At 39.7% G+C, this 24866-nt stretch overlaps 1 protein-coding gene across 1 annotated transcript in view; it reads right to left on the reverse strand.

The window, feature by feature from the left end:
* Nucleotides 1-1425: 1425 nt before the first annotated feature.
* Nucleotides 1426-24866, reverse strand: part of thsd7bb (thrombospondin, type I, domain containing 7Bb) — a 48747-nt gene continuing 25306 nt past the window's right edge. Inside the window, exons 14-27 of the mRNA XM_053634953.1 lie at nt 21990-21995; nt 21731-21885; nt 20748-20898; nt 20412-20550; nt 19976-20091; nt 19726-19840; nt 15690-15835; nt 11897-12071; nt 9823-9996; nt 9552-9647; nt 6365-6447; nt 5682-5868; nt 5305-5392; nt 1426-1612 (exon numbers count right to left, since the gene is read on the reverse strand). Coding sequence (XP_053490928.1) covers nt 1531-1612; nt 5305-5392; nt 5682-5868; nt 6365-6447; nt 9552-9647; nt 9823-9996; nt 11897-12071; nt 15690-15835; nt 19726-19840; nt 19976-20091; nt 20412-20550; nt 20748-20898; nt 21731-21885; nt 21990-21995 — 1713 coding nt within the window. The 3' untranslated portion in view covers nt 1426-1530. The remainder of the gene's footprint in view (nt 1613-5304; nt 5393-5681; nt 5869-6364; nt 6448-9551; nt 9648-9822; nt 9997-11896; nt 12072-15689; nt 15836-19725; nt 19841-19975; nt 20092-20411; nt 20551-20747; nt 20899-21730; nt 21886-21989; nt 21996-24866) is intronic.

Here is a 24866-nt window from a genome sequence, read left to right on the forward strand (position 1 = left end):
GTGCAAGTATTTTGGAAATAAGTGAATTATTAATCTTGTGGTGAACTCATTTAGAGATAAAATGATTCAATGTCTAAATACGCTTCAGTATTATCTTTTTGGAGCACAATAGGTTCTTTTTAACTTGAACTCATAAATCAATGTACCCAATTTCATATCTGTATGTGGGCGAAGCTTATCGCAGACCTCCATTGGTGCGTTTTGCACTGCTGGAGAATCAAACTACCTGAGGAGTGGGGTTGATTCAGACCTCTCCCAATCTAAAACTCTGCTTCTCGTTATTTGTCTCTGTTGATGCCCCATGTGAGCAGTGTGCAGAATACAGATGAAGGATGAAGTCATATTTTTAGCCAACCTATCAGTTTATTATTTACCAGATACAGACTTGAAAACTGGACAGACTGACCCATTGTTGTAGTAAATGTAGACCACTTAATGTATTGTCTCTGCTCATAAATCCAGAATCTGGTTCCCATTCCTTGATGCTGGAGCCGATGTGATGACGTTTGAAGCTTTTCTATGGACTTATTTCCATAGTTATTTCAGTTTGCATTATATTACCACCTACTGTCTCTTCCATGCTTGTGCAGCCTGCTGGATGTAGCTGATCCGGCACAGCTAGTCATAACGATTGTACTAACTCTATGATGCTACTTGTACACCGCTTGATATAAGTTTGAGTTTGGTCCTGTTCAGCTGGTTGGGACTAATAGAAGATGACAGAAGAGCTCAGTTGTGGGGCAGCTCGCACAGATGTCAGTGACAATTTCACTTAATTTCAGACCAGACAGAAGAGAATCTGACAGATTAAATGACTAAAATGAATTAGCAGAGGATGCAGCTGAGTTTGGGTGACTTAAGCCGGCCCACATTGTTGTCGCCCTGTGATTTGAATATCCGCTCACAAATTCTAGGCAATTCACTATACTGTACATCACTGAAGTTTATGTCCAAAATGTGTGCACGATTCTCTGTTCTCGGAAGATTTTAATTTATTTACAAACCATTTAGGACACAGTTATGACCTACATATCACAAAATAGTTATATAACTGTTGCTGATCCTCATGAGGCATTTTTTTTGTGTGACTGAATTAAGCCACACACAATGTCAGTCCAATGTCTGGATTTAAACAAAATCCAATGGTAGTCAGCCTCAAGAAGAGTGATGGGCCAGCGTCATAAAATAACCAACAACACCAACATGTAAGTTTACAATATAGACAAAAAAACCCAAAAACTTGATACTGCACTAACATAGTGCATAAATGGACTTTTGTCTGTTTTGACACAAATGAGTTCACTTAATCCGTTTTCAATTTTTCATTTTTCCCGTGACAGTTCTCTAGCTGTTTCTAGCCCATTGTACATTTGTTCTGTAAAGATCAAACCACAAAAGCATACACACTACATGTAGAGGCACAGGGCTTGGTTTGAAACAGCACGGCTCTTGCAGCTGGAATGACCTTGGTTTGTCTCAGGAGGTCTCTGAGTTGCATAAGCTGGAGTTGTAGTCTCAACGGAAGAAAAGTCACATGTCTGCATCTCCATCATAGGCCAGTGCTAAAGCCCTTTGGGTCCTGCTGGAGTTCGGATCATCCTTTGGGTTTTTGCTGGTAGAATACAAACACATGCACACATTAATCAAACAGGAAAGAGTATTGCATGCACTTCCAATTTACACCACTAGAGGGTGGCACTTTACTAGGAAATGCTGTAAAATGATCCATGACTATAACAGGGTCTGATTCAAGTTTAGGGGTTTATTGCCACATTTAGCTTTAAAGTCTATATAATATACCTGACAAAATGTATGGCAACATTTTTATTTAGCCCTCTACTGCATGAATTTTTACATTTACATAAAAAATGTTTTTTTTTAATGGATTTATTTTACTTGAATAAAAGCAGCTGGGGGCAGGGTGGGGTAGGGGTAAATTATTGGTAAATTGTTGCAAACAACAGTGTGCAATGGTGGAAAGTATCATATAGTCAAAAATAACACAAAATATATGAGATTACAAGTCCAATTAGTGCATTTTCCAGACTCTAAGTTGCAGAGTTTTTTTTTTTTTTGCCACCTAGTAAGCATGTAAAAGTGATATCTTCTAGAAAGGAATGACAGTTGCAAAAAGTATGTGGATGGATTTACTCACTCAAAATCATAGAAAAATGAGATTCAAACATGTTTTGGGTGAAGTATCTTTTTAATTCTTTCCCTTGAATTTCTTCTTGTGAAACATAAAATTTAGAACAAAAGGTGCAGTTGCAAAATGTCAATTGCAACAGTTTTTCTATCTATGAATGTGAAGAAATGTAAATATGCTATTAGGAAAGCCTAGTGTCTTTACTATGTAGGCCTGTTTCAATTCATGAAACCACAGTTCCATTATCGCATGTTGTTACCATATGGCAACAATTACATTTTACCATTTAACAATAAAATATATGTTAAATGTCTCAGATAGTGTTGAATTTTTTTTCCTTTAAGTAGTTTTGCTTAAATATTGAACAATTAACCAAATTTTGAGAGCCATGCCATGTGATTGCAGAAAAGGTCATCTGACATGGCATTTTTTTGTTATATCAAAGTTAAAACCCCCTTTTTCCAGTTACATAGGAAAATAGTGGTTTCCCCTCAACAGCCCATAGCGTGACACCACACGCTTCCTGGTTGTCAGTGACATTGACTTTGTTTACAGTTACACATGTGTTTTGTTTTGGTTTCTGTCCTGTCTACACCCCTGGTATGCTATTGGTTCTTCCCTAATGTCTCAGCTGTTTTGTGTTATCCTTCTTTGATTACATTAATTATTTAAACCCCTTGTGTGTCTTTGTTCGGGGCGAAGTATTGAGTGTTTCTGTGTTTTCCGCCAGACCCGTACTAAGCCGTTCATCCTCACTTCTCGTTCCATGGTTTTTGATCCTGTTTTCGTCTGCATGTTTCTGATTCTTCTTTTTGTCTAGTATACCCTGTTTGCCAATCTCCTGACCTTTTGCTTGTTTTTGACCACGAGTTTGCCATATGATTTGGATTTGTCTACACACCTCTCTTCTAATAAAGCTCTCACCTGCACTTGCATCTGTCTGCACTCGTGTTACATAACAGTTGGCATACAGACGCCGCCTCTGATAATTTTAATGTCTCACTGATATAACAAATGACCTGATATACAGTAGGTCACAAAAGTGAGTACACCTCTCACATTTCTGTAAATATTTGATTATATCTTTTCATGTGACAGCACTGAAGAAATGACACTGTGCTATAATGTAAAGTAGTGAGTGTACAGCTTGTGTAACAGTGTAAATTTGCTGTCCCCTCAAAATAACTCAACACACAGCCATTAATGTCTAAACCGCTGGCAACAAAAGTGAGTACACCCCTAAGTGAAAATGTCCAAATTGGGCCCAATTAGCCATTTTCCCTCCCCGGTGTGAGGTGACTTAGTGTTACAAGGTCTCAGGTGTGAATGGGGAGCAGGTGTGTTAAATTTGGTGTCATCGCTCTCACACTCCCTCATACTGGTCACTGGAAGTTCAACATGGCACCTCATGGCAAAGAACTCTCTGGGGATCTGAAAAAAAGAATTGTTGCTCTACATAAAGATGGCCTAGGCTATAAGAAGATCGCCAAGACCCTGACACTGAGCTGCAGCACGGTGGCCAAGACCATACAGCGGTTTAACAGGACAGGTTCCACTCAGAACAGCCCTCGCCATGGTCGACCAAAGAAGTTGAGTGCACGTACTCAGCGTCATATCCAGAGGTTGTCTTTAGGAAATAGATGTATGAGTGCTGCCAGCATTGCTGCAGAGGTTGAAGGGGTGGGGGGTCAGCCTGTCAGTGCTCAGACCATACGCCGCACACTGCATCAAATTGGTCTGCATGGCTGTCGTCCCAGAAGGAAGCGTCTTCTAAAGATGATGCACAAGAAACCTGCAAACAGTTTGCTGAAGACAAGCAGACCCTGGACATGGATTACTGGAACCATGTCCTGTGGTCTGATGAGACCAAACTTATTTGGTTCAGATGGTGTCAAGCGTGTGTGGTGGCAACCAGGTGATGAGTACAAAGACAAGTGTGTCTTGCCTTCAGTCAAGCATGGTGGTGGGAATGTCATGGTCTGGGGCTGCATGAGTGCTGCCGGCACTGGGGAGCTACAGTTCACTGAGGGAACCATAAATGCCAACATGTACTGTGACATACTGAAGCAGAGCATGTTCAGTATGCAGTATTCCAGCATGATAACGACCCCAAACACACCTCCAAGACGACCACTGCCTTGCATGACTCCAGACCTAAACCCTATTGAGCATCTGTGGGGCATCCTCAAACGGAAGGTGGAGGAGCACAAGGTCTCTAACATCCACTAGCTCCGTGATGTCATCATGGAGGAGTAGAAGAGGACTCCATTGGTAACCTGTGAAGCTCTGGTGAACTCCATGCACAAGAGGGTTAAGGCAGTGCTGGAAAATAATGGTGGTCACACAAAATATTGACATTTTGGGCCCAATTTGGACATTTTCACTTAGGGGTGTACTTACTTTTGTTGCCAGCAGTTTAGACATTAATGGCTGTGTGTTGAGTTATTTTGACGGGACAGCAAATTGACACTGTTACACAAGCTGTACACTCACTACTTTACATTGTAGCAAAGTGTCATTTCTTCAGTGTTGTCACATGAAAAGATATCATCAAATATTTACAAAAATGTGAGGGGTGTACTCACTTTTGTGAGATACTGTAAATAAGCTATACTTTTTAAAACTTGATTATTTATAACAAATTATTTATGATTATTATGAGTATGATTAGGGCAGTGGCAGCTCAGCGGTTAAGACGTTAATCTATTGCTCAGAAGGTCAGGAGTTCAAGCCCCAGCACTGCCAAGCTGCCACTGTTGGGCCCTTGAGCAAGACCTTCAACTGCTCAGTTGTATAAATGAGATAAATATAAGTCACTCTGTATAAAGGCGTCTGCCAAATGCTGTAAATTATTATGATTTTATGAAAACCTTTAACAATGCTATGCCTCCATAAGTCATTTATTTATCATTCATTTTCAGTAACTGCATTATCTTGACCACACACACTCATTCACATCTAAGGTGAATTAAGAGTTGCCAATCCACCTACTGGAATGTTTTAGAGTCAAAGTAGCACTTTTGTGTCTTTTTCAGTTGTCTTGTTTTTGTGGAGCAGTCATGTTTATTATTTAAGATAAAAAAACATTACAGTCTACAAGCATTGATAGCCCTACATACTGTTAATACAGATTGTACTACTGTATATACTGCACTTACCACAGTAGAAAGGACATTGCGATGATGAGGAGGGTCATGATGAATCCACCTGCCATTAGCCCGTACACCCACAGCCTGACTCGCCCATCTGGTATTTAACAAAAAGAAGATCACCCTTTATCTGCTGATCATCTGATACTGAGCAAATCTATGCCTTGAATAGAGAAAGCTGGTTTTCTAAGACAAGAACTCAGTGGTTTGCAGTCCCAATACTGTTTTTCCCTGCAATAGCAGGAATGATTTAAGAAGATATTAAGCAGAACTTCCAGAACTCAGGATGGTATGTATAGAGCAGGGAAATCATAGAAATAGGCAGTGCTGGACAATGAATGAGAACCACTGCAGTAGTATAAGGAGATAAATGCAGCTTTTTCCACCTGGGCCGAGAGGCTGCAGAGTCCAGGCTCTGCTCTCGTTCTGTTTGTGCATGCGCCTCAGACGTCCCCCGCTTCTCTTCACATTTGCTTTCTTATAGTCTGACCCTGGGGTTCTCATACAGTAATCCAAGAAACCATTAGAAGTCATGACCTCTGTGAAGCCCTTCTCACAGCCACACATCCCACTCTGACAGAAAAAAAAGCAGAAAGAAACTGCTGTCACACTTTTGTGTTGCAGCTGTGATTTTGTTGTGTGTCAAGTATTGTGAGGATAATGCTCAGATGTGTCCAGTATTAATGTAACAATGAGAACTGAAAAAAAAGGTGTAAGTTATCACACCTGATGCTTTACAGATGTAAGATGATTAAAGTTTAGTGTGCTTAGCAATGAATACAAGTCATCTCTAACTACTGTGAGAACTCTGCTTTCACAATCAGGCTAAATCCTAATATCTTCATAGTTTATTATTTTTTATACTGTGCTTTAATAGCAATATACTGATGTGTAATGCTAAAACATACATGCCTGCTTGTTCATTGATAAATGAATCAATATACGTATTTATCTTTATATATCAGCAGGACTACGCAAACAATGATGTGGGCCATTGATGCAAAAATGTGTTGGAAACGAAGTAATTGGTTAAGTGATAAATCTGTCACAGTGCCACAGTATTGGTTACCTGTGTACAGAAGGAGAAGGGCTTGGTACATGGTGGATTGCACTGATGCACAGTGGAGGGTTTAGTCTGAAGAAAACACCCCCCTAACAAGAAAATTATACGTTATCATAATCATTCACTCATTCATCTTCAGTAATCAGAGCCACAGTATGTGTTTGTCTGTTTTTTATAGTAATATGTAAAAGATTAAAACTAGAGATGCACCGATGTACGATAAAGGCAATTTTTCACCCTTTAAAATCATACGATGATCAGTGCCAATTATATCCTTTCAATCAAAAGAGGGCGGGAACACACATCAAATTCGTGCTGTGTGTAAAGAAGATGTCTCTTGTGTGGAATGATGACAAAACTGCAGTTTGTAATCTCTGTAATCTCTGCACTGATAAAATTTTATACCGGACGCTGCAACAGTGAAGCGGGAGTTTCAGTGTCGAGTGTAAATTTATTTTTGCTAAGCAGCTTGAGCTGAATTACAGCTCCAGTACACTGCTGAAAGATTTAAATGAAGATGAGTTGACAAAAAAGCATATAAATATGCTTTACAGAAAAATATATTTGTAGAGTAGTATATTTCATATCCAGTTAATGTTAAAATGAAAAAACGTTGATATTATATATTACCAGTTTGATGTTAATGATGAAGTAGAAATGCTTATGTTTGTGGTGAGTGAATGTCATGGTCTCCCCTTTAGGCAGTGTGCTTGGAGAGCCGGAGGGCATGTGTGTGCACGAGCAAGGTGCGCGAATGCCCGCTCTTCGAATGTGGACAACCGTGACATTATTTACTATGGACATGTTTGTTTTGTTTCTGTTCTGTCGCCCCCATGTCCTGTTATTGGTTGTTGTTTGGGGGTGTGTCTTCATTGTTTTCAGCTGCCAGTGCTTAGCGCTGATTATGTTCGGGATATATACCGCTCGCGTCCCTGTACACCTCGCGGAGTATTATAGGTAATATAGTTAGATAGATTTAGTTAGTTTAACGTTAGATTAGTTTACCTAGACCACACTGGGGTTTTCCGCTCCCAGTTCATAGTCATAGTTCATGTTTCTTGTTTTGTGTTTTGACCCTGTTTTCTGTGACCACGACTTCGATTCCTGCTTTGCCCCGTTTATACCTGTTTGCCGATCGCCCGACCCACTGCCTGTTTTTGACTACGCATCTGTTTCATGTTTTGGATTTGTCTGCCTGCCTCCTTTAATAAAAGCCCCTAACTGCAATTGCTTTCGTATCCTACTCCCTTACGTCTCGCGACGTGACAGAATACTCCGCCTAAACATGGAAGCAGCAGGAGAACGAGGAGAGCATCACGGCAGTAAATATACGGATTACTGGCCATGTTTCTTATCAGTCCAGTTTCCGCAGAGGACTGCCACTGAACTCCCATTGGAGACGTATGGGTTGGAGAGCTACCCGATACTGTTCCTTTTCCACAGCCAGGTATACTTCTCTAGCCTGGTGCATCGCAAGCCTGACAAGAAACAGTGGCTTGGGTTCCTAGTGTCCCGGTTTTATGGCCCGGCCTGTACTGGGCCGAGCAGCTGGTCCGTACAGGGTCCAGTGCCCTCAATAATGTCACTCAGTTTGTGGAACTTTTTCTGGATGAGTTCACGCAGCCCGGGCAGCTACATGACCTGGATTTACTGGGGGGGAGAGTCAATGGGACGACCCAGGCTGACCCGCCATTTCACCTCTATTACAAGTGGATGGACAGGGTAGAATCAGTAGCTTCGCTTCAGGTTCCGGTCAACGTGGTGGAGGTGACACCGATCTGCATGGCTGAGGGTTGCTGGAAAGAGGCTCAGCTGCGGTGTCCTACATGCAAGAAGCTAAGTATCCGGGAATCATTTTTCTGCTCTCAGCGATGCTTCAAGAGCAGCTGGCGTAAACACAGATGGCTACACAAGAAAGTACCTGCAGAGCTCCAGCCTGAGGTCAACGTGGCGACCTCAGAGCTCCAGATTGAGACCCACAAGGAGGTCTCACCGGCAGAGCTCCTGCCAGAGGTCTACGTGGCGACCTCTCGACCAGAGCTCGAACCTGAGACTCATGAGGTGGTCTCACCTGCTGAGCTCCAGCCCGAGGTCAACGTGGCGACCTCAGAGCTCCAGCTTGAGACCCACAAGGTGGTCTCGCATGCTGAGCTCCAGCCAGAGATCAACGTGGCAACCTCAGAGCTCCAGCTTGAGACCCTTGAGGAAGTCTCGCATGCTGAGCTCCAACCAGAGGTCAATGTGGCGACCTCAGAGCTCCAGCTTGAGACCCTCAAGGAGGTCTCCCGCAACTTCGATTCCTGCTTTGCCCCGTTTATACCTGTTTGCCGATCGCCTGACCCACTGCCTGACTACGCATCTGTTTCATGTTTTGGATTTATCTGCCTGCCTCCTTTAATAAAAGCTCTTAAATGCAATTGCTTCCGTATCCTACTCCCTCACGTCTCACGACATGACAGTGAATGTGAGACTAACAGGAAGTTTTTTAGAATTCAGTCAATGTTAATATGAATTAATAACATTCAATAAGTTAAGAAATCTTACTTTAATCTTCAGAATTTAATTCATGTGTTAATGTTAATAAGAGTAATGTGTTGAAATGGAGAGAATAAAGTTTTTATTTGCATTTCTTTCAGAATTGTGGAAAAAATCATTATTAATTTTAAAATAGGCATAAAAGGCAGAACTATTGGTATCGGTTATCGGTATCGGCCGATATCACTCTGAATAATCGGTTATCGTATCGGCTGAGAAATTTAGTATCGGTGCATCTCTAGTTTAAACATTGACAAGCCTTCTCCCACTGAACCCACCACACCCTCTGCAGGAACTACATACAGCGCATTGCATAACTAATCAGCCCTTTAGTCATTAAGAAGCAAGAGACCAATATGATGCTACCGTCACCGTGCTTCACTGTGAAGATGGTGTTCTCTGTGTTTTGAGTGCTTTGAAACTGTATGACTCATAGTTCTGGAAACACATTTAAAAATGACACTCTGAACATTTTAAACACTTTAAGGCTGTCTAACAGTAGGATTTCACTGGAGAACGTTTCACTGTATACAATACTATAATAGTTCCTACTGCAATGCCTGCTTAAGAATCATAAGCTCACATGGACCGTCTACAGGGAAAACTACTCCGACTGGCACTATATGATACTTAAATAATGTACAAATAGCATTACTACCAGTGACATTAACCCCGTCAGAACGCTGACACCACACTGCTCTCTGATTATCTTTCCATTCGCCTGTGACCCACTCATAACTGAGACAGGTTCCTCCTGCACATGGACACACACACACATACACACAAATGTTAATAAGTATGCATTACTTATTTAATTTCATGGATATCCAGCATTGACTGGCAGCTTGCATAATGCCATCATGGAAATGCAACTCTAGTGCATGAGCAGGCTCACGGCTGCCATCTGGCTGATGCCACTAACCACTCACGTTGGCACGGTCGTGTTTCATAGACTTGACTTGGACAGGAGGCCTTGTTCTCTGGGACCTGGACGATCACAGCTCTGGATCGAGCCTGGTGCCCCAACATCTCAAAGCTCCGGCCGTCCAGACAAAGCAGCTGGCACACACTCCATGGTGACCAATTGGTCAGATGACAGTCTCCTGATGAGATGTGACAAGCACGGAATGTGATTAAAGTTTATGTTCAGGGTAAAATCAAAGCTTCATTAAATTAAATACGGTGATTTTACTCCCATATGACATCAATCCTATATCTCCACATCCCCAAGAATAGAGTATATGTATGTCTGTTTATTAACCTAATAAACTGTCTGTTTATTAACTGATCCTCTATCACTGCTCGACTGGTCTTTCAGGGTACAAGGAAGGCATGAATAAAGACTCTTCTCTTTTCTCACAACTAGGTGGTGGAATGAACTTCCTCCAGATGTTGAGTCAAATGACAACTAAAAACCTACCTCTTCCTAAAATACTTAAATTAACACTTTATTAAAAAAAAAAAATCTTATGTTGTCTGTGTGCTTTTCTTAAGATATTACCTCCCAAAGGAGTTTTCTTTTCTTTTAGATGGATAGTATTCTTAGTCCAGGATGTATTTATTGACATGGACAGTCTTCAATGCACTTCTACTCTGGATAAAGGCATCTGCCAAATGCCATGAATGTAAACGTAAATCTAAATATTATTTAGACAGAGACTATTTGTACCTGGGTGAAACTAGAAATGTGTGCTATGTTTTATCAGCCTAGTCCCTCAGTTCCATGTTTTACCATAAAAAAAGACACACTGTTAAAAAGACACACTACCATAAGGTAACAGAGGTTATACACGTAAATACATATTGTAATTAGCCATATTTATTTAATTGCAACTACACAATACTCATGTGTTGGAACACTGTAGTACTTACAGTGGAACAAGGGCACTATAACATAAAGTGGTAATGGACTTTAATGGCTAATGTAAAAAAATTATTTATTTATTTATTTATTTATTTATTTATTATTATTATTATTATTACAGTTTTCTATTAATTAGTAGAATACATGTTGGCTAATATCAACAACAATGACATTAGAAGTGTCTTATTTGGTGAAATGGTGAATATTTAGGTGGGACACAATATCGAGTACTTTATTATTTAACCACAATCTCAATGAAAGCATTCTCTTTCCCCCCCAATATCTTGGCTACGTAACTCGGATAATACTGATTTTGCCTCTAGTTGGGGTCTATTTCCATCACAAAACAGCACCACTCTGGGAATGTGAGTGCTACCCTATTGTTAACTAGTTTGCTAGCAAACTATGCTAATAATTTGTCTTATTAATATCAGTTTACCTTAATATAAGCAAACTTGTAATTTAACTTGGCTACTGGTTCACACAATATAATAGGTAAATATTTCTAGCTTGCTAGTAATTTGTTTTAAACATAATGTAGCCTAAGATCACCTACTGCTTGAGCGGTAACATTAGCTAAACCAACTATTTTTTTGTTAGCTTGCTACAGTGTTTTGGTAGCTTGCTACTGTAGCTAATGCGGCTATATAATGACATGTACGTTTTGTTACAAGGATGGGCTTTTTTGGTGTTTCATGATGATGCAAATTGCTGTATTGTGTGGCCTTCTACAGTAGGTGGCAATAATTGCGATAAAGAGAAGCTTTTGAAATATTAGCCTTGTCATCAAGTAATAATGAGTCTTCATTAATCACATATACATTACAGATCAGTGGAATTCTTTTCTTCGCATACCCCAGCAATTTAGGAAGTTGGGGTCAGACATGATACAGCACCCTGGAGCAGAGAGGGTTAAGAGCCTTGCTCAAGGGCCCAACAGTGACAGCTTGGCAGTGCTGGGACTTGAACCCCCGGCCTTCCGATCAGTGACCCAGAGCCTTAACCACCAAGCCACCACTGCCCCGAGTAAGAAAATAGGAGAGCTTATTCTTTAAGGCACTAGCAACTGTACCTCATATGGAAACTGCTGTCTTTTTTTTTCCAGGATAATGTGTAAGTAGTGTAGGTGAGTTTTTGACCTGGGCAGGGGATGGAGCAGGGCTGATGTAACTCTGTCCCGTTCGCTTTGCTTAGTCTGTTCTCCACGCAGTGCTCCTCCTTCACTGCTTTGGGATGAGGAGGCCCGGAGATGGAACCCCAGTGCACCACACACGACACATTCCTCTCTCTCACCCCGTCACCACACTCCGCACCCTAAATATGTGCATACACACACTGGCAGGTTTATTATGGTAAAAGCTTCATGATATATTTGAAATGGTTATCTGGACAGTATATTGGAGGAGTACTATGCACAAGGGTTTATTAAGGGTTCTGTGGATAATTAAAGGGTGTTTTACACTCGCAGAACATAAGAGTGATAATCTGTACACTTTGTGCACCCTTAGTATGTCTTTTACCAATGAAAGGTGCACATAGTACTCTATCCTTCAAACTAGTACCCTTTTTTCTTAGCGTGTACTTGGAACACTTTCTGAAAGTGAAATCCTCTGTTGTAGGATAGAGTTATTACACATTATTATGAAAATATTTCATCACTGACACACCAATTTACATCCAGAGTTATAGTAGTGTTTACTGACACATTCTACTTTGTTTCACATTTGCTATTTTCTCATTTTGGACTTTTATGTCTGCAGTGGGCTCGTATGAGATTAGAGCTGGAAAAATTTACAAGGTACATATACTTCAGTATTGCACTTAAGGGTATAATCTGTAATTTTTTAACTTCTTTGAAACTCACAACAATTCCAGCCCATTCCTTCAGAATGCCGCCAAAGCCATGCAACCAAATCACATGCAAATCACATAGTTAAATAGGCAAAATTTTTGTGCAACATGTAATTTTTCATAAAGATATTAAACACAATTGAAAAATAATTATGAATTTATAATGTGCACATTAGGCTATTTAAATTTGTGCTTGAACTCTTGGACATCGTATTATAATCGAAGTATTGGACGAAGTATTTTAATCTTTGATTTGCAAAGATTACATATAAAGGTGTAAGATTTATTATTTGATTCCTTAAGGCACATGAAAAAGGCCATGGGTCATTGGTTTTCTCATTATCGGAATCAGTCACCATCTCCCGCTCTATCATGGATAATAAGGATGAATAATCAATACTTCTGATAGGCCAATAATAATACATGCAAGGATTAATATTATTATTATTATTATTATTATTATTATTATTATTATTAGTAGTAGTAGTAGTAGTAGCAGTTTCTTATTTTTTCTCTCACACTGAATGTGCTGCTCCTCTCTGCCACTCACTGAACAGAGTAGCCGCAGAGAGAGCTGCACCTGCGGCAGGTAAACAGGACCTCACGGTCGTGGGGCAGTACTGGTGACTCTCATCTACAGAAAGTAGCTAAAGTTTGTAAAAAAAAAAGCTAAAGGAGTCCGGAGCTGTCTCATTCATGATGAGTAAGTGAATAGTGGGAAGAGAGGGAGGGGCTGCATTGAGGAGTCATATTTTGAGTGAAAGGATCATATTCATCTTCTATAGAAAATGAACACTTTAAAGTTTTAGCGATTTCGTGTTTATTGACTTTTTATAATTCAAACACTTTTTAAGCACCACTAGATAAACAAATGGCTATTTTCCAGTACTTAAATTTAACAAAGCCAAATTCAAGTACTTTGAGGACTTCAAGCACCTTGTACGAACCCTGATTTAAGCACTTTAAAATAGACAGAGTTACTCTGCCCTCCACTAACATTGGCACCCTTGAAATGAAAGCTGTGAAAATTGGTCTTTATTGTTTAACCTTTTGATATTTTGTTCAAAAGATTCATAAAAATACTCTACATGGATATCAAATGATTGCAAACACAACACAAGTTTATCAAATGATTGCAAACACAACACAAGTTTTATTTTTTGTTAAACATAGGTGTGCAACAATTATTGGCACCCCTATGAATTCATATGAGAAAAAATATATTTGAAGTATATTCCCATTGATATTTAACTTTTTTAGTACACCTGGGTGACTAGGAACAGGAAATTGTCCAACCATGACTTCCTGTTTCACAGGGGTATAAATATAAGGTAACACATAGGCCAAATTCCCTAAGTCAGTCATAATAATGGGTAAGACCAATGAATATAGCTGGGATGTGCGGCAAAAGGTTGTTGAGCTTCACAAAATGGGTCTATAGGAAAATAGCACAAGTATTAAAAATGCCCATTTCCACCATGAGGGATAATTAAGAAGTTCCAGTCAACTGGAAATGTTACGAATAAACCTAGAAGAGGACGTGTGTCTATCTAGTCTCAACGCACTGTGAAGAGGATGGTTCGAGTTGCCAAAAAAACCTCAGAGAATCACAGCTGAACAATTGCAGAAGTTAGTTGCATCTTGGGGTCAGAAAGTCTCCAAAACTACAATCCGAAGTCACCTACATCACCACAAGTTGTTTGGAAGGATTTCAAGAAAAAAGCTTCTACTCTCATCCAAAAACAAACTCAAGCGTCTTCAGTTTGCCAGACACTACTGGAACTCCAAATGGGATCGGGTTCTATAGTCAGATGAAAGCAAAATAGAGCTTTTTGGCAATAAACACCAGAGCTGGGTTTAGTGCACACAGAGAGGTAGCCATATGGAAAATTACCTCATGCCCACGGTTAAATATGATGGCGGCTCTTTAATGTTTTGGGGCTGTTTTTCTGGGATTTTCTAGGATACATGGCATCATTGATATCAACAGATATTAAATGAAAACCTGACTGCCTCTGCCAGAAAGCTTAAAATGGGCTGTGGTTTGCTCTTCCAGCAGGACAATGATCCAAAACATACATCAAAATCAACACAAAATGGTTCACTGACCAAAAAATCAACGTCCTGCCATGGCCATCCCAGTCCCCTGACTTGAAACCCATAGAACACCTGTCTGGTGACCTGAAGAGGAGAGTCCTTGACATTTGAAGGATCTGGAGAGATTCTGTATGGAGGAATGGTCTCAGATCCCTTGGCATGTATTCTCCAACCTCATCGAGCATTATAGGAGAAGACTCAGAGCTGTTATCTTTGTAAAGGTTAGCACAAAGAATTGACTAAAAGGGTGCCAATAATTGTGGCACACATATATTTAATGAAGATATTTTTTGGATCAATCTGTTTTGTTTGCAATTGTTTGAAATCCATGAGAGCAAAGTATTGCTGTGAATTTTTTTTTAAGGAAAGATCAAAAGATTATACAATAAAGACAGTTTTTACCAAGGGTGCCAATATTAGTGGAGGGCACTGTATATTAAATAAGACTTATACTAGTCAAGTATAAATCTATCACCACTGTATACACTCACTGGCCTCTTTAATAGAAACACCTTCTTCTCAGCCAATGCAGATACAAGTCAAGTTTCAAATACTGTTCTCATCAAACACCAGAAAACAGGGGAAGATGTGATGTCACTGATTTTGGCCATGGAATGCTTGTTGGTAGCAGATTGAGTATTTCAGAAAGTGCTGTTTTCCTGTGATTTTCACACACAACAAAAAATCTCTTGAGTTTTCACAGAATGGTTCAAAAACAAAACAAAAAAAAATCCAGTGAGTGCCACCCCCCCCGACCCGTATCTGCATGATTTTATGCATTGCGCTGCTGCCACATGATTGGCTGATGGGATGATTGCACGAATGTGCAGGCGTTCATTCAATAGGAGTTCCTATCGAAGTGTATGCTGAGTGTAGTTCGTTATTACTATTAACTTCTGTAAACGGTGACTTTTACAACAAGGTGTAAACTGTTATTTCCTGTGAGTGTGTATGTGTGTGTGTAAACAGGAATTGCACTGGTACCTCCACCCTGCAAGAGTTCCAGTCTCCCAGCATCCAGCTGTAGCAGGGCCTAATGGGACACGGTTTTGTCTGAGAGAGCTGAGAGGGACAGGGCCTACCACCTTCTCCTGCCTGGTGTAGAACTAATCTGGAGCGTGCCATCCGACCTGAATAACCACACACACACACACACACACACACACACACACACCATTATACTCCCAGCAGCAGCATCATTATTTATGTAGTTAGTTGTAATAAGCACCTGGGGAAGTTTCCTCATTGGAGTGAATCGAGGTCCACATGAGTCGATGCTTTAAAGGATTATGAATCTATGTGGCATTAAAGCTAATACTGTGTTTTTTTTTTTTTTTTAAATATCCTTAAGTGCATACACATGCTCAGCCAGATAAAAAAAAAAAAGAAAGAAACATTAATAGATTTTAGTGCCATATAAGTTCGCATTATTGCAATGATTTTAGCACAAGCTCATTTTCAATGAGAAGGAATGCTTACGTGCACCGTAAACTTGTAGTATATTTTAAATTGTGAATATTTTAAGTATTTGCAACACTACAAACAATACTTAACCCAAGCATTAGCTTTTACGCACAATACACTTTTTAAATACTTTTGACTAAGTAAGAATAAGACTGAGCATTTATATTTATATTAATATGCTATGTTTGACTAGTTATCCTCCCAGAACAAAAATCACACAGTTATTAAATAAAATACAGTTATGACAGCTGACAGTGCTGCTTGAAAGTTTGTGAACCCTTTCGAATTTTCTATATTTCTGCTTAAATATGATCCCAAACATCGTCAGATTTCCACACAAGTCCTAAAAGTAGACCGAGAAAACCCAATTAAACAAATGAGACAAAAACATTATACTTGGTCATTTATTTATTGAGGAAAATGATCCAATATTATATATCTGTGAGTGTCAAAAGTATGTGAACCTTTGCTTTCGGTATCTGGTGTGACCCCCTTGTGTAGTAATAACTGTAACTAAACGTTTGCGGTAACTGTTGATCAGTCCTGCACATCAGCTTGGAGGAATTTTAGCCCGTTCCTCAGTACAGAACAGCTTCAGCTCTGGGATATTGGTGGGTTTCCTCACATGAACTGCTTGCTTCAGGTCCTTCCACAACATTTATTGGATTAACACCAGGACTTTGCCTTGGCCATTCCAAAACATTAACTTTATTCTTCTTTAACCATTCTTTGGTAGAATGACTTGTGTGCTTATGGTTGTATCATTGTTGGCTGATCACTCCTGGAGAGGGTAACAGTGGTCTTGAATTTCCTCTATTTGTACAAGATCTGTCTGATCGATGGAGTCCAAACTCTTTAGAGATGGTTTTGTGACTTTTTCTCACCTGATGAGCATCAACAACTTGTTTTCTGAGGTCCTCAAAAATCTTGTTCATGCCATGATACACTTCCACAAACATGTGCTGTGAAGATCGGACTCTGATAGATCCCTGTTCTTTAAATAAAACAGCGCGCTCACTCACTCCTGATTGTCATCCCATTGATTGAAAACACCCGACTCTAATTGCACCTTTGAGTTAAACTGCTAATCTTAAAGGTTCACATATTTCTGCCACTCACAGATATGTAATATTGGATCATTTCATCCTTAATAAATAAATGACTAAGTATAATATTTTTTGTCTCGTTTGTTTAACTTGGGTTTTCTCTGTCTACTTTTATGACTTGTGAACAATCTGTGAAAATCTGATGATGTTTAGGCCATATTTCTGCAGATATATAGAAAAATCTAAAGAGTTCACAAACTTTCAAGTACCACTGTATGTGTTAGACTGCTAATTTTTAATATGTGTACTCTATTCAGCATATGTTTAATGACAGATGACAGAAAATACTCATTTCTGATTGGCTGGGAGGTGTCCATTATTATCTTATTTTCTTAAGGAATTCCTTTAACACATATTTGGTCAAAAATGATTGCATTTCAAGTAAGTGCTCCTGACAGTCATTTTCTACTATACTGAAATGCAACCAAGACACTGAGCATAATTAACATCTTGGGCTGGACCGATATTTCTGTTTGCCTATTCAATCACTATATGAATATTAGTAAAAAGGAATTTCAAGAATGTATGCAGCAAGTAAGTATGTAATAGACTAAAGCAGATGGAAATGTTTTAATTAAAAGTGATAAGAACATAACACTCTTTGTAACCACAACAGCTATACAGAAAAAACAGTACGTACTGATGTGGCAGTGGATGTGAAAGCCAGGTAAATAAAATAACACAGAGTTGCTCTTTTAATTATGATTAATTAAGTGAAACATTAATTAATGTTTGTTCATTTAAATGATGGTAAGTTACACCAGCCAAAGCATCAGAACATAATAAGTTGCTTCTTTGCCATTGCCTCATCTGTTATTTTCTATTTTTCATAATTATTGGGACACTATGTTGGCTGTTCATCATTTACAGTATTTGTACTACAGTATTGTTAAATTCTCCAATCTGATTGGTTTGTCAGTTTTCTATGACAGCAGCTCTGACAATAGATACATGTGTAATTGTTCATGGGGTGGTTTTCTGTGAGGAGATGTTTATTTGGCAGTTTTGGAAGAAGTCTTATGAACTTTTAAAGAAAAATATTAGGCTGGTGAGACTGGGAATGACTCTTTAGAGCTGTTATAACATATGTGCTAACAGGAACTAACTTCTTATGAACCTCTAATTGTTCCACAATGTCAAATGTAACTAGACTGTATTGCCAAACATATGTGGTCACCTGACATACATATGTGCTTGCTAAACATATTATTATAGATTTGGTCCCCCTTTAATAACCTCTAATTTTCAGGGAAGGCTTTCCACTAGATTTTGGAGCGTGCCTGTTAGGATTTGTGCTCATTCAGTTACAAGAGCGTTGGTGAAGTCAGGCTGATGTTGGGTGAGGAGGTCTGGGGTGCAGTCGGTGTTCCAGTTTATCCCAAAAGGTGTTCATTGGGGTTGAGGTCAGGTCTCTGAGTTCTTCCACTCCAACCTTGGCAACCATGTTATCATGGACCTTGCTTTGTGCACAGTGGCACTATTTTGGGCCTCTTATTTCCAGTAAAGGAGAATTCATAATGCTACAGCATACATATACATCTTATATAATTGTGTGCTTCAAACTTTGTGGCAACATTCATCCTTCAATCCATTTTCCATACCACTTATCCTACACAGGGTCACAGGGAGCCTGCAGCCTATCCCAGGGAACCTGGGACACAAGGCACGGGACACTCTGGGTGGGATACGAACCCATCAAAAAGCACAATCGCACACACACTCACACACCCATTCACAGACTACAGACAATTTGGAAATGCCAATCAACAGAGTACCTGGAGGAATCACCAAAAGCATGGGGAGAACATGCACACAAGCTCCATGCACACAAGGCAGAGGCAACATTTGAGCCCCAACCCTGGAGGTGCAAGGCAAACATGCTAACCACTAAGCCAACCTGCCTCCCCTGGTGACAACACTTTTGTTATCTTATGGACACATATGGGTGTGATGATCAGGTGTCCACATACTTTTGGTCATACAGTGTATAAATGGAAAAAATATAGAGGAATAAAACACAATGGGGCATGCTGTTACAGGAGAATAATCAATGGTGGTGTGGTGTGATGCCACCCTGAAGTTTATACCATTACCTATGCTAAAAATCTTTGCTATAAAATCTATATATAAAATAATAATTATAAATTAATGATAAAAAAATATGTATGTCAAGTGACATTTCCTAGGTGGTACTAAGTGTGTAATAAAAAAGAATAATAATAATAAAAAAAACATACACAAGAGCATACAGCAGTGTCAAGTGCCTGACAAGCAGAAATTAGTATGTAATGTGAGAAGACAATATGGCAGCTGTCATGACAACAACAGGACAATCAGTGCCATACCAAAATCTGTCAAAACAATACTATATTTGAAGTAGGATAGGATTAGAATAGCAATAACATTACAAGGAGCATTTAAAATAAATCTGCTGAATTGTGTCATCATACTTTGCGCTCCACAGGTGTGTGAGCACTCGGACCAGAGTGACCAGTCAGACAGCAGACAGTCCACAGGACAGCTCACTTCACATGGAGCAGATAGCTTCCCTCGTGAAGGACCCCACTGGTGTTAGATCACAGACAGGAATTGTATAGTTCAGTGTTTAAAATTCCTCACATAGACACATTGACAGAAATGATTTAGTAGGACGTAAGAACAAAATAATGGTAAAATACTGGAATGTAATGTGTTCGTCACCTCCTTGCACATGCTGAGTTCCACAAGCTTTCCATCACTATCGATGCAGTTCAGCAGGCGCGTCTTCGTTCCTTGGCCACATACTGCATTGTCACTGAGCTGACAACTGCTCCAGTCTTTGAATCATACACACATATATAGTATAGTACCTATAACGTTATATTATAATAGTTTATAACACTATTAGCATACTACTACTATAAACACTACCACTAGCAGTGGTTGTTCAGTGGTTAAGATGTTGGACTTCTGCTTGGAAGGTCAGGAGTTCAAATCCCAGCACTACCAAGCTGCCACTGTTGGGCCCTTGAGCAAGGCCCTTAACCTTTGACTGCTCAGTTGGATAAATGTAAGGTTATCTGGATAAGGGCATCTGCCAAATGCTGTAAATGTACTAATTTTATGGAAAGAACAGTGTGTTTTTGGGTACAAGTACCTGAATAAGCATAGGAATATGAGAAACAGGTAGTGTTGGTACAGAATTGTGTCTGATTCAGCTCAGGGCAGGTGTGTCCTCTTCTTGGCATCCTCAGTACTCTTTTACTCCTCCATCTTAATTCCTTCTCATTACACCCCTGTAGACACACACACACACACACACACACACACACACACACACGGACATATGTCTTAATAAGCTACTTAATGCTACTCTACACCTAAATCTAACCACAACCTTAACCTTGCTAAATCTCGCCACAGAAGTCAAAACTGTCAGACATTCCCTATCCTTTCAGAGACGTTGATATAAGAACATCAATCGGTCACTCACCATAGGGCATTCATTCCACGGGCTCCATTCTGATGTAACGCATTGGCCAGGGCAAGGCAGGTAACAGGCTTGAGCAGTGATTGGCCGATCATCCTGGCCACACAAAGAGTCATTCACACTGCTGCGTCTGTCCTCTTCCTTCCTCACACACCTAAAGATCCCATCATGCAATGGAAGATTCATGAAACTTTATTCATGAGCACAAAGGTTTGTCTTCATCAGTGGTCACCAAACCACTTGCTTGAGATCTACTGTACTTTCCTGCAAGTTTCTTCTCTAACCCAAATCTAATACAGCTGTTTTAGTTGATCAAGAACTTCTAAAGACAAAGATGTTAGTTGGGCACCATTATGGTTGGAGCTAAAGTCTTCAGGAAGGTAGATCTCCAGGAACAGGTATGTTGACCACTGGTCTAGGCAATATAATCATAAAGACAACAAAATAAACATTCATAGAATGAGTTGTTCCTCTTATAGCATGTATTTAAATTAAAGATAGTGATACTACAAATATCTGATCAGTAGGATGCTGAAACATCCTACTGATCCTACTTAAATTATCCTATGTCTTAAGGAAACCTAACTCGCATGCTAAATAAGTCTCAATGTCATAGATGTTGTAGCACCAGTTGTAACTTTAGTCCTTTGTGAAAAATAGGACTTTGTCCTCATCAATCTATTTGTCAGTGTTATATCCTGTTCTCCATTTTGAACACAGATTTATGAGCCTATCTATTCATATGACATGGACAGGATGTCTCCAGCCTTTTTTTTTTATTTAAAAAAAAAAAAAAAAAAAAATATTTAAAGAGCTGAATTTCAATTAGGTACAGCTGTGGTTAAGAAAGTAATTCTCAAAGTCAGAGCACACAGCAAAAAACTCACTGATGAGTATCGGCTTAGCCCAAGGGGCTGGGAACACTTTGAGCATCGGTGATGATGCAAGAAAATGGCAAGTGGGGCATGGTGATGAAGTGAGCTCACCTGATTTTCCGGGTCTGGACACCCTCTCCACATGATGGCTGGGTTTGGCTCATGATGCTCATAACGTTGGGTGGGTTGATAACACACATGGACCACGGCTCAGCATCCCAACTATACTGATTGCACTCAGAGTAACAAGGCACTACCTCAGACACCTGGGAGAGAAATACATGATTAATCACACCAGCCTGGCCAAAAACACAGATGCCGACATTCATATTTGGAACGGCAGCATGCATTTCTGAGTATAATCACTAACCTGAGCCTTTGTAGATGTCCGTACAAGCAGTGTGAGAAGAGGGAAAAGGAGAGAGAAGTTTCCATGAATGACTATTTTGAACTTTTTGTTCGCTTTCTTGGTGACCTTGGGTCAGTCTTTTAAGGGTTTAGTTATAAGAGTGAAACTGAGCTGGGAAAATGTCTCCTGGTTATAATAAAACATTAATGTAGTTCCACCTGGCTCGATGGAGCACAGCATAGGGCAGTAAGGTGCAGCATATAAACAGAAGAGACAGAAAAGAGATGATGTGCGATGAGAACTCCAGAGAGACATTAACTTATTTAGACTTGCTTTACAACAAAATGACTTCGGAAACTTCCGGTCGACGTTTAACAGTGGGGGCAGCTAGGGGACCAGCTTGATCATAACGTACCAATAACTGCACTTTCACACCCCATTCTCTTGTGTGCGGTTTTCTCTCATACTCACACAGACTTGTAATGCACTCATGAAACTGTTGTTCTATTTTCATCCAAGCACAAGCATAAGCAATTTTTATTACTTTTCTCCTCCAGTTGCTATTTTCATGGGCAGAAATACACACATCCGAGCTGATGCAGGTCGTGTAGCAAAACAAGAGACATTCGAAATCTGTCAGCACAGTGGGATTTTTGGACCAATATTATATTAACCTTTTTGGGACCCTGTCTTAGCCAAAACAATGCTTGACGTCAAGCAAAGCCTTCTCGTCCCATTTCATACAACCCGACTAATAACTAAATACAACTGGCTCAACTGTTTTATCTGTACAAAAATAAGAGCAAAACTTCACTGCAGCTTCACACATCGAACATCATATGATTGTTGTAATTAATATGAGGCTAACAAAACTCACCATGTTTATTACCATCATCCAGATAAGAAATTTACAGATATAAATGCCATGTCCTAGAGATTCACAGAGATTCACATACAGTATTTATTGTATGTTCTGCCACCCATCTAGTTATTTCAGTGGGTGGCAATTGCATTGGTGTAGGAGCCATTATACATGGGACGGGACGGGATGGGACATAATTCTACTAAAAAAACCCCCAGAACTTTCGCTATAATAAGCGCAGAGGTCAGACTCTAGCAGCTAGGGCTCGCTGAACCGTTTGCCTGTTGCCAAGCCTGACGAGAGCAAAGTATCTGTCGCTGCAAGGTAACAAGCAAAACCTAGTATGATTTTGCAAAGAGGTGGCTACTCTTAGACAGTGAAAGCGAAATGGATTGATTTGAAGATGACTCGAATATTCCGTGACCATCTGTGACAAAAAACCTCACGTCCTGAGGTGAGAGCGGTTACAACACAGCATTCAGACACTCTCTAGCACACTAACGTATAGCTGAATGATTTACCACTTTGTATTTGAGGTAGGATATCGTAGCTATTTTAGCCCACGAAATAACTGATTGCTTGCTGGTTTTGATCGACAAGTTTGTTGTTGAAATAATTATTTAGCCTATGAAACTGTCAAATATGCATAAGTTTGCAAACTAGCTAGCACACCAAAATTGTGTGTATGTGTCATTGCTATATGTCCATAAATGATGTAATGGTAATGTTAGTCAAAATGTTCACACAGAGATGAGCATGCTACAATATGTTAAGAGGAAGAGGACAGGGGAGGATGAACAGCAGGTCATAGGAGTAGAAAAGACTGAGGAGGATGAGCTTGTAAATTGTATGGAAAGCTACCAGTTAGCCAGCAAGTTCATGTCACACGATGTTGGATGTTTGGAACGCTTCAACTCACCAACATAAACAGCAATCCTCACAGGATAGCACCCATGCCTCAAGAAGTACTGCGGCTAGCTACATTAACTAGCAGCTGTTCTTAATGAGTATAGTAGCTAGTGTTTTAAATGAACAAGTCTCTGTTTGGAGTAATATTAATGAATAAATTGAACTTCATTCAGTGACATACATCAGAACATCGTATCTCCATATTTCGTCATTTTTATTTATTTTCATAAATCAGTGCTATTGGTCACCCTTTACGTCTGATTGTGTGATTTTACAAATATTTAACCAATGAAAAGTCATTAGAAATGAGCATTTAAGTGCTTTATCTAAAAAAAATAATTTCGGGGGCGCATGCCCCTGCATCAATGACATACTACAACAATGACATACTGCATCAATGACATACTACAACAACATACAACATACAAAATCAACTGATGAAGGTGCATCACTAAATGTACAGTATATAGGCATTATTTCAATAAATAAATCAGATTTGATCAAATCTACAGTGGGTCTTGAAGAGGCAGACTAAATTAAAACAATATATAATGCAGGCAGATGAAAACCATAAGGAAGGTTATGCAGCTCATAAACAGTATTCCAATAGGAATATTAAAGGTCCACTGCTTTTTATAGATTTGCAGCCTTTATGTTTATGTTCTGCCATTTAGTTTCTTGTAGGTTTATTTTATTAGCAGTTACTGCAACTTTAAATAAATTCTGTTCATAAAAAATGGCTGGTGGTGGTTGGGTTATTGTTTGTTTACGGTTTACGTCCTCTGGGTTCTCTGGTTTCCTCCAACTGTCTAAAAACATGCAGGTGGATTGGTGACTCTAAATCGGCCCAAGATGTGAAAGAGTGTGTGAATGTGTGTGTGTGTATGGTGCCTGCGATTGACTGAATTCCCATAAGGGCTGAATTCTTCCATCTTGCGCCACTATTCCCGGGATAGGTTCCGGATGCAACACCAGGATAAACCCTGACCATGTTAAAGCGGTTAATGAAGATGAATGAATGAACAGTAGCATCATGATTGTTCAGTCTGTTAATCAGTGGTGTAGTGAAAGAGGACCAATCCGACCTAAACACCCACCTAATAAGATTAAGCAGAAATTTACTTGGA

The sequence above is a fragment of the Ictalurus furcatus genome, chromosome 10, assembly GCF_023375685.1.
Source record: "Ictalurus furcatus strain D&B chromosome 10, Billie_1.0, whole genome shotgun sequence".
In the NCBI taxonomy this organism is placed as follows: domain Eukaryota; kingdom Metazoa; phylum Chordata; class Actinopteri; order Siluriformes; family Ictaluridae; genus Ictalurus; species Ictalurus furcatus.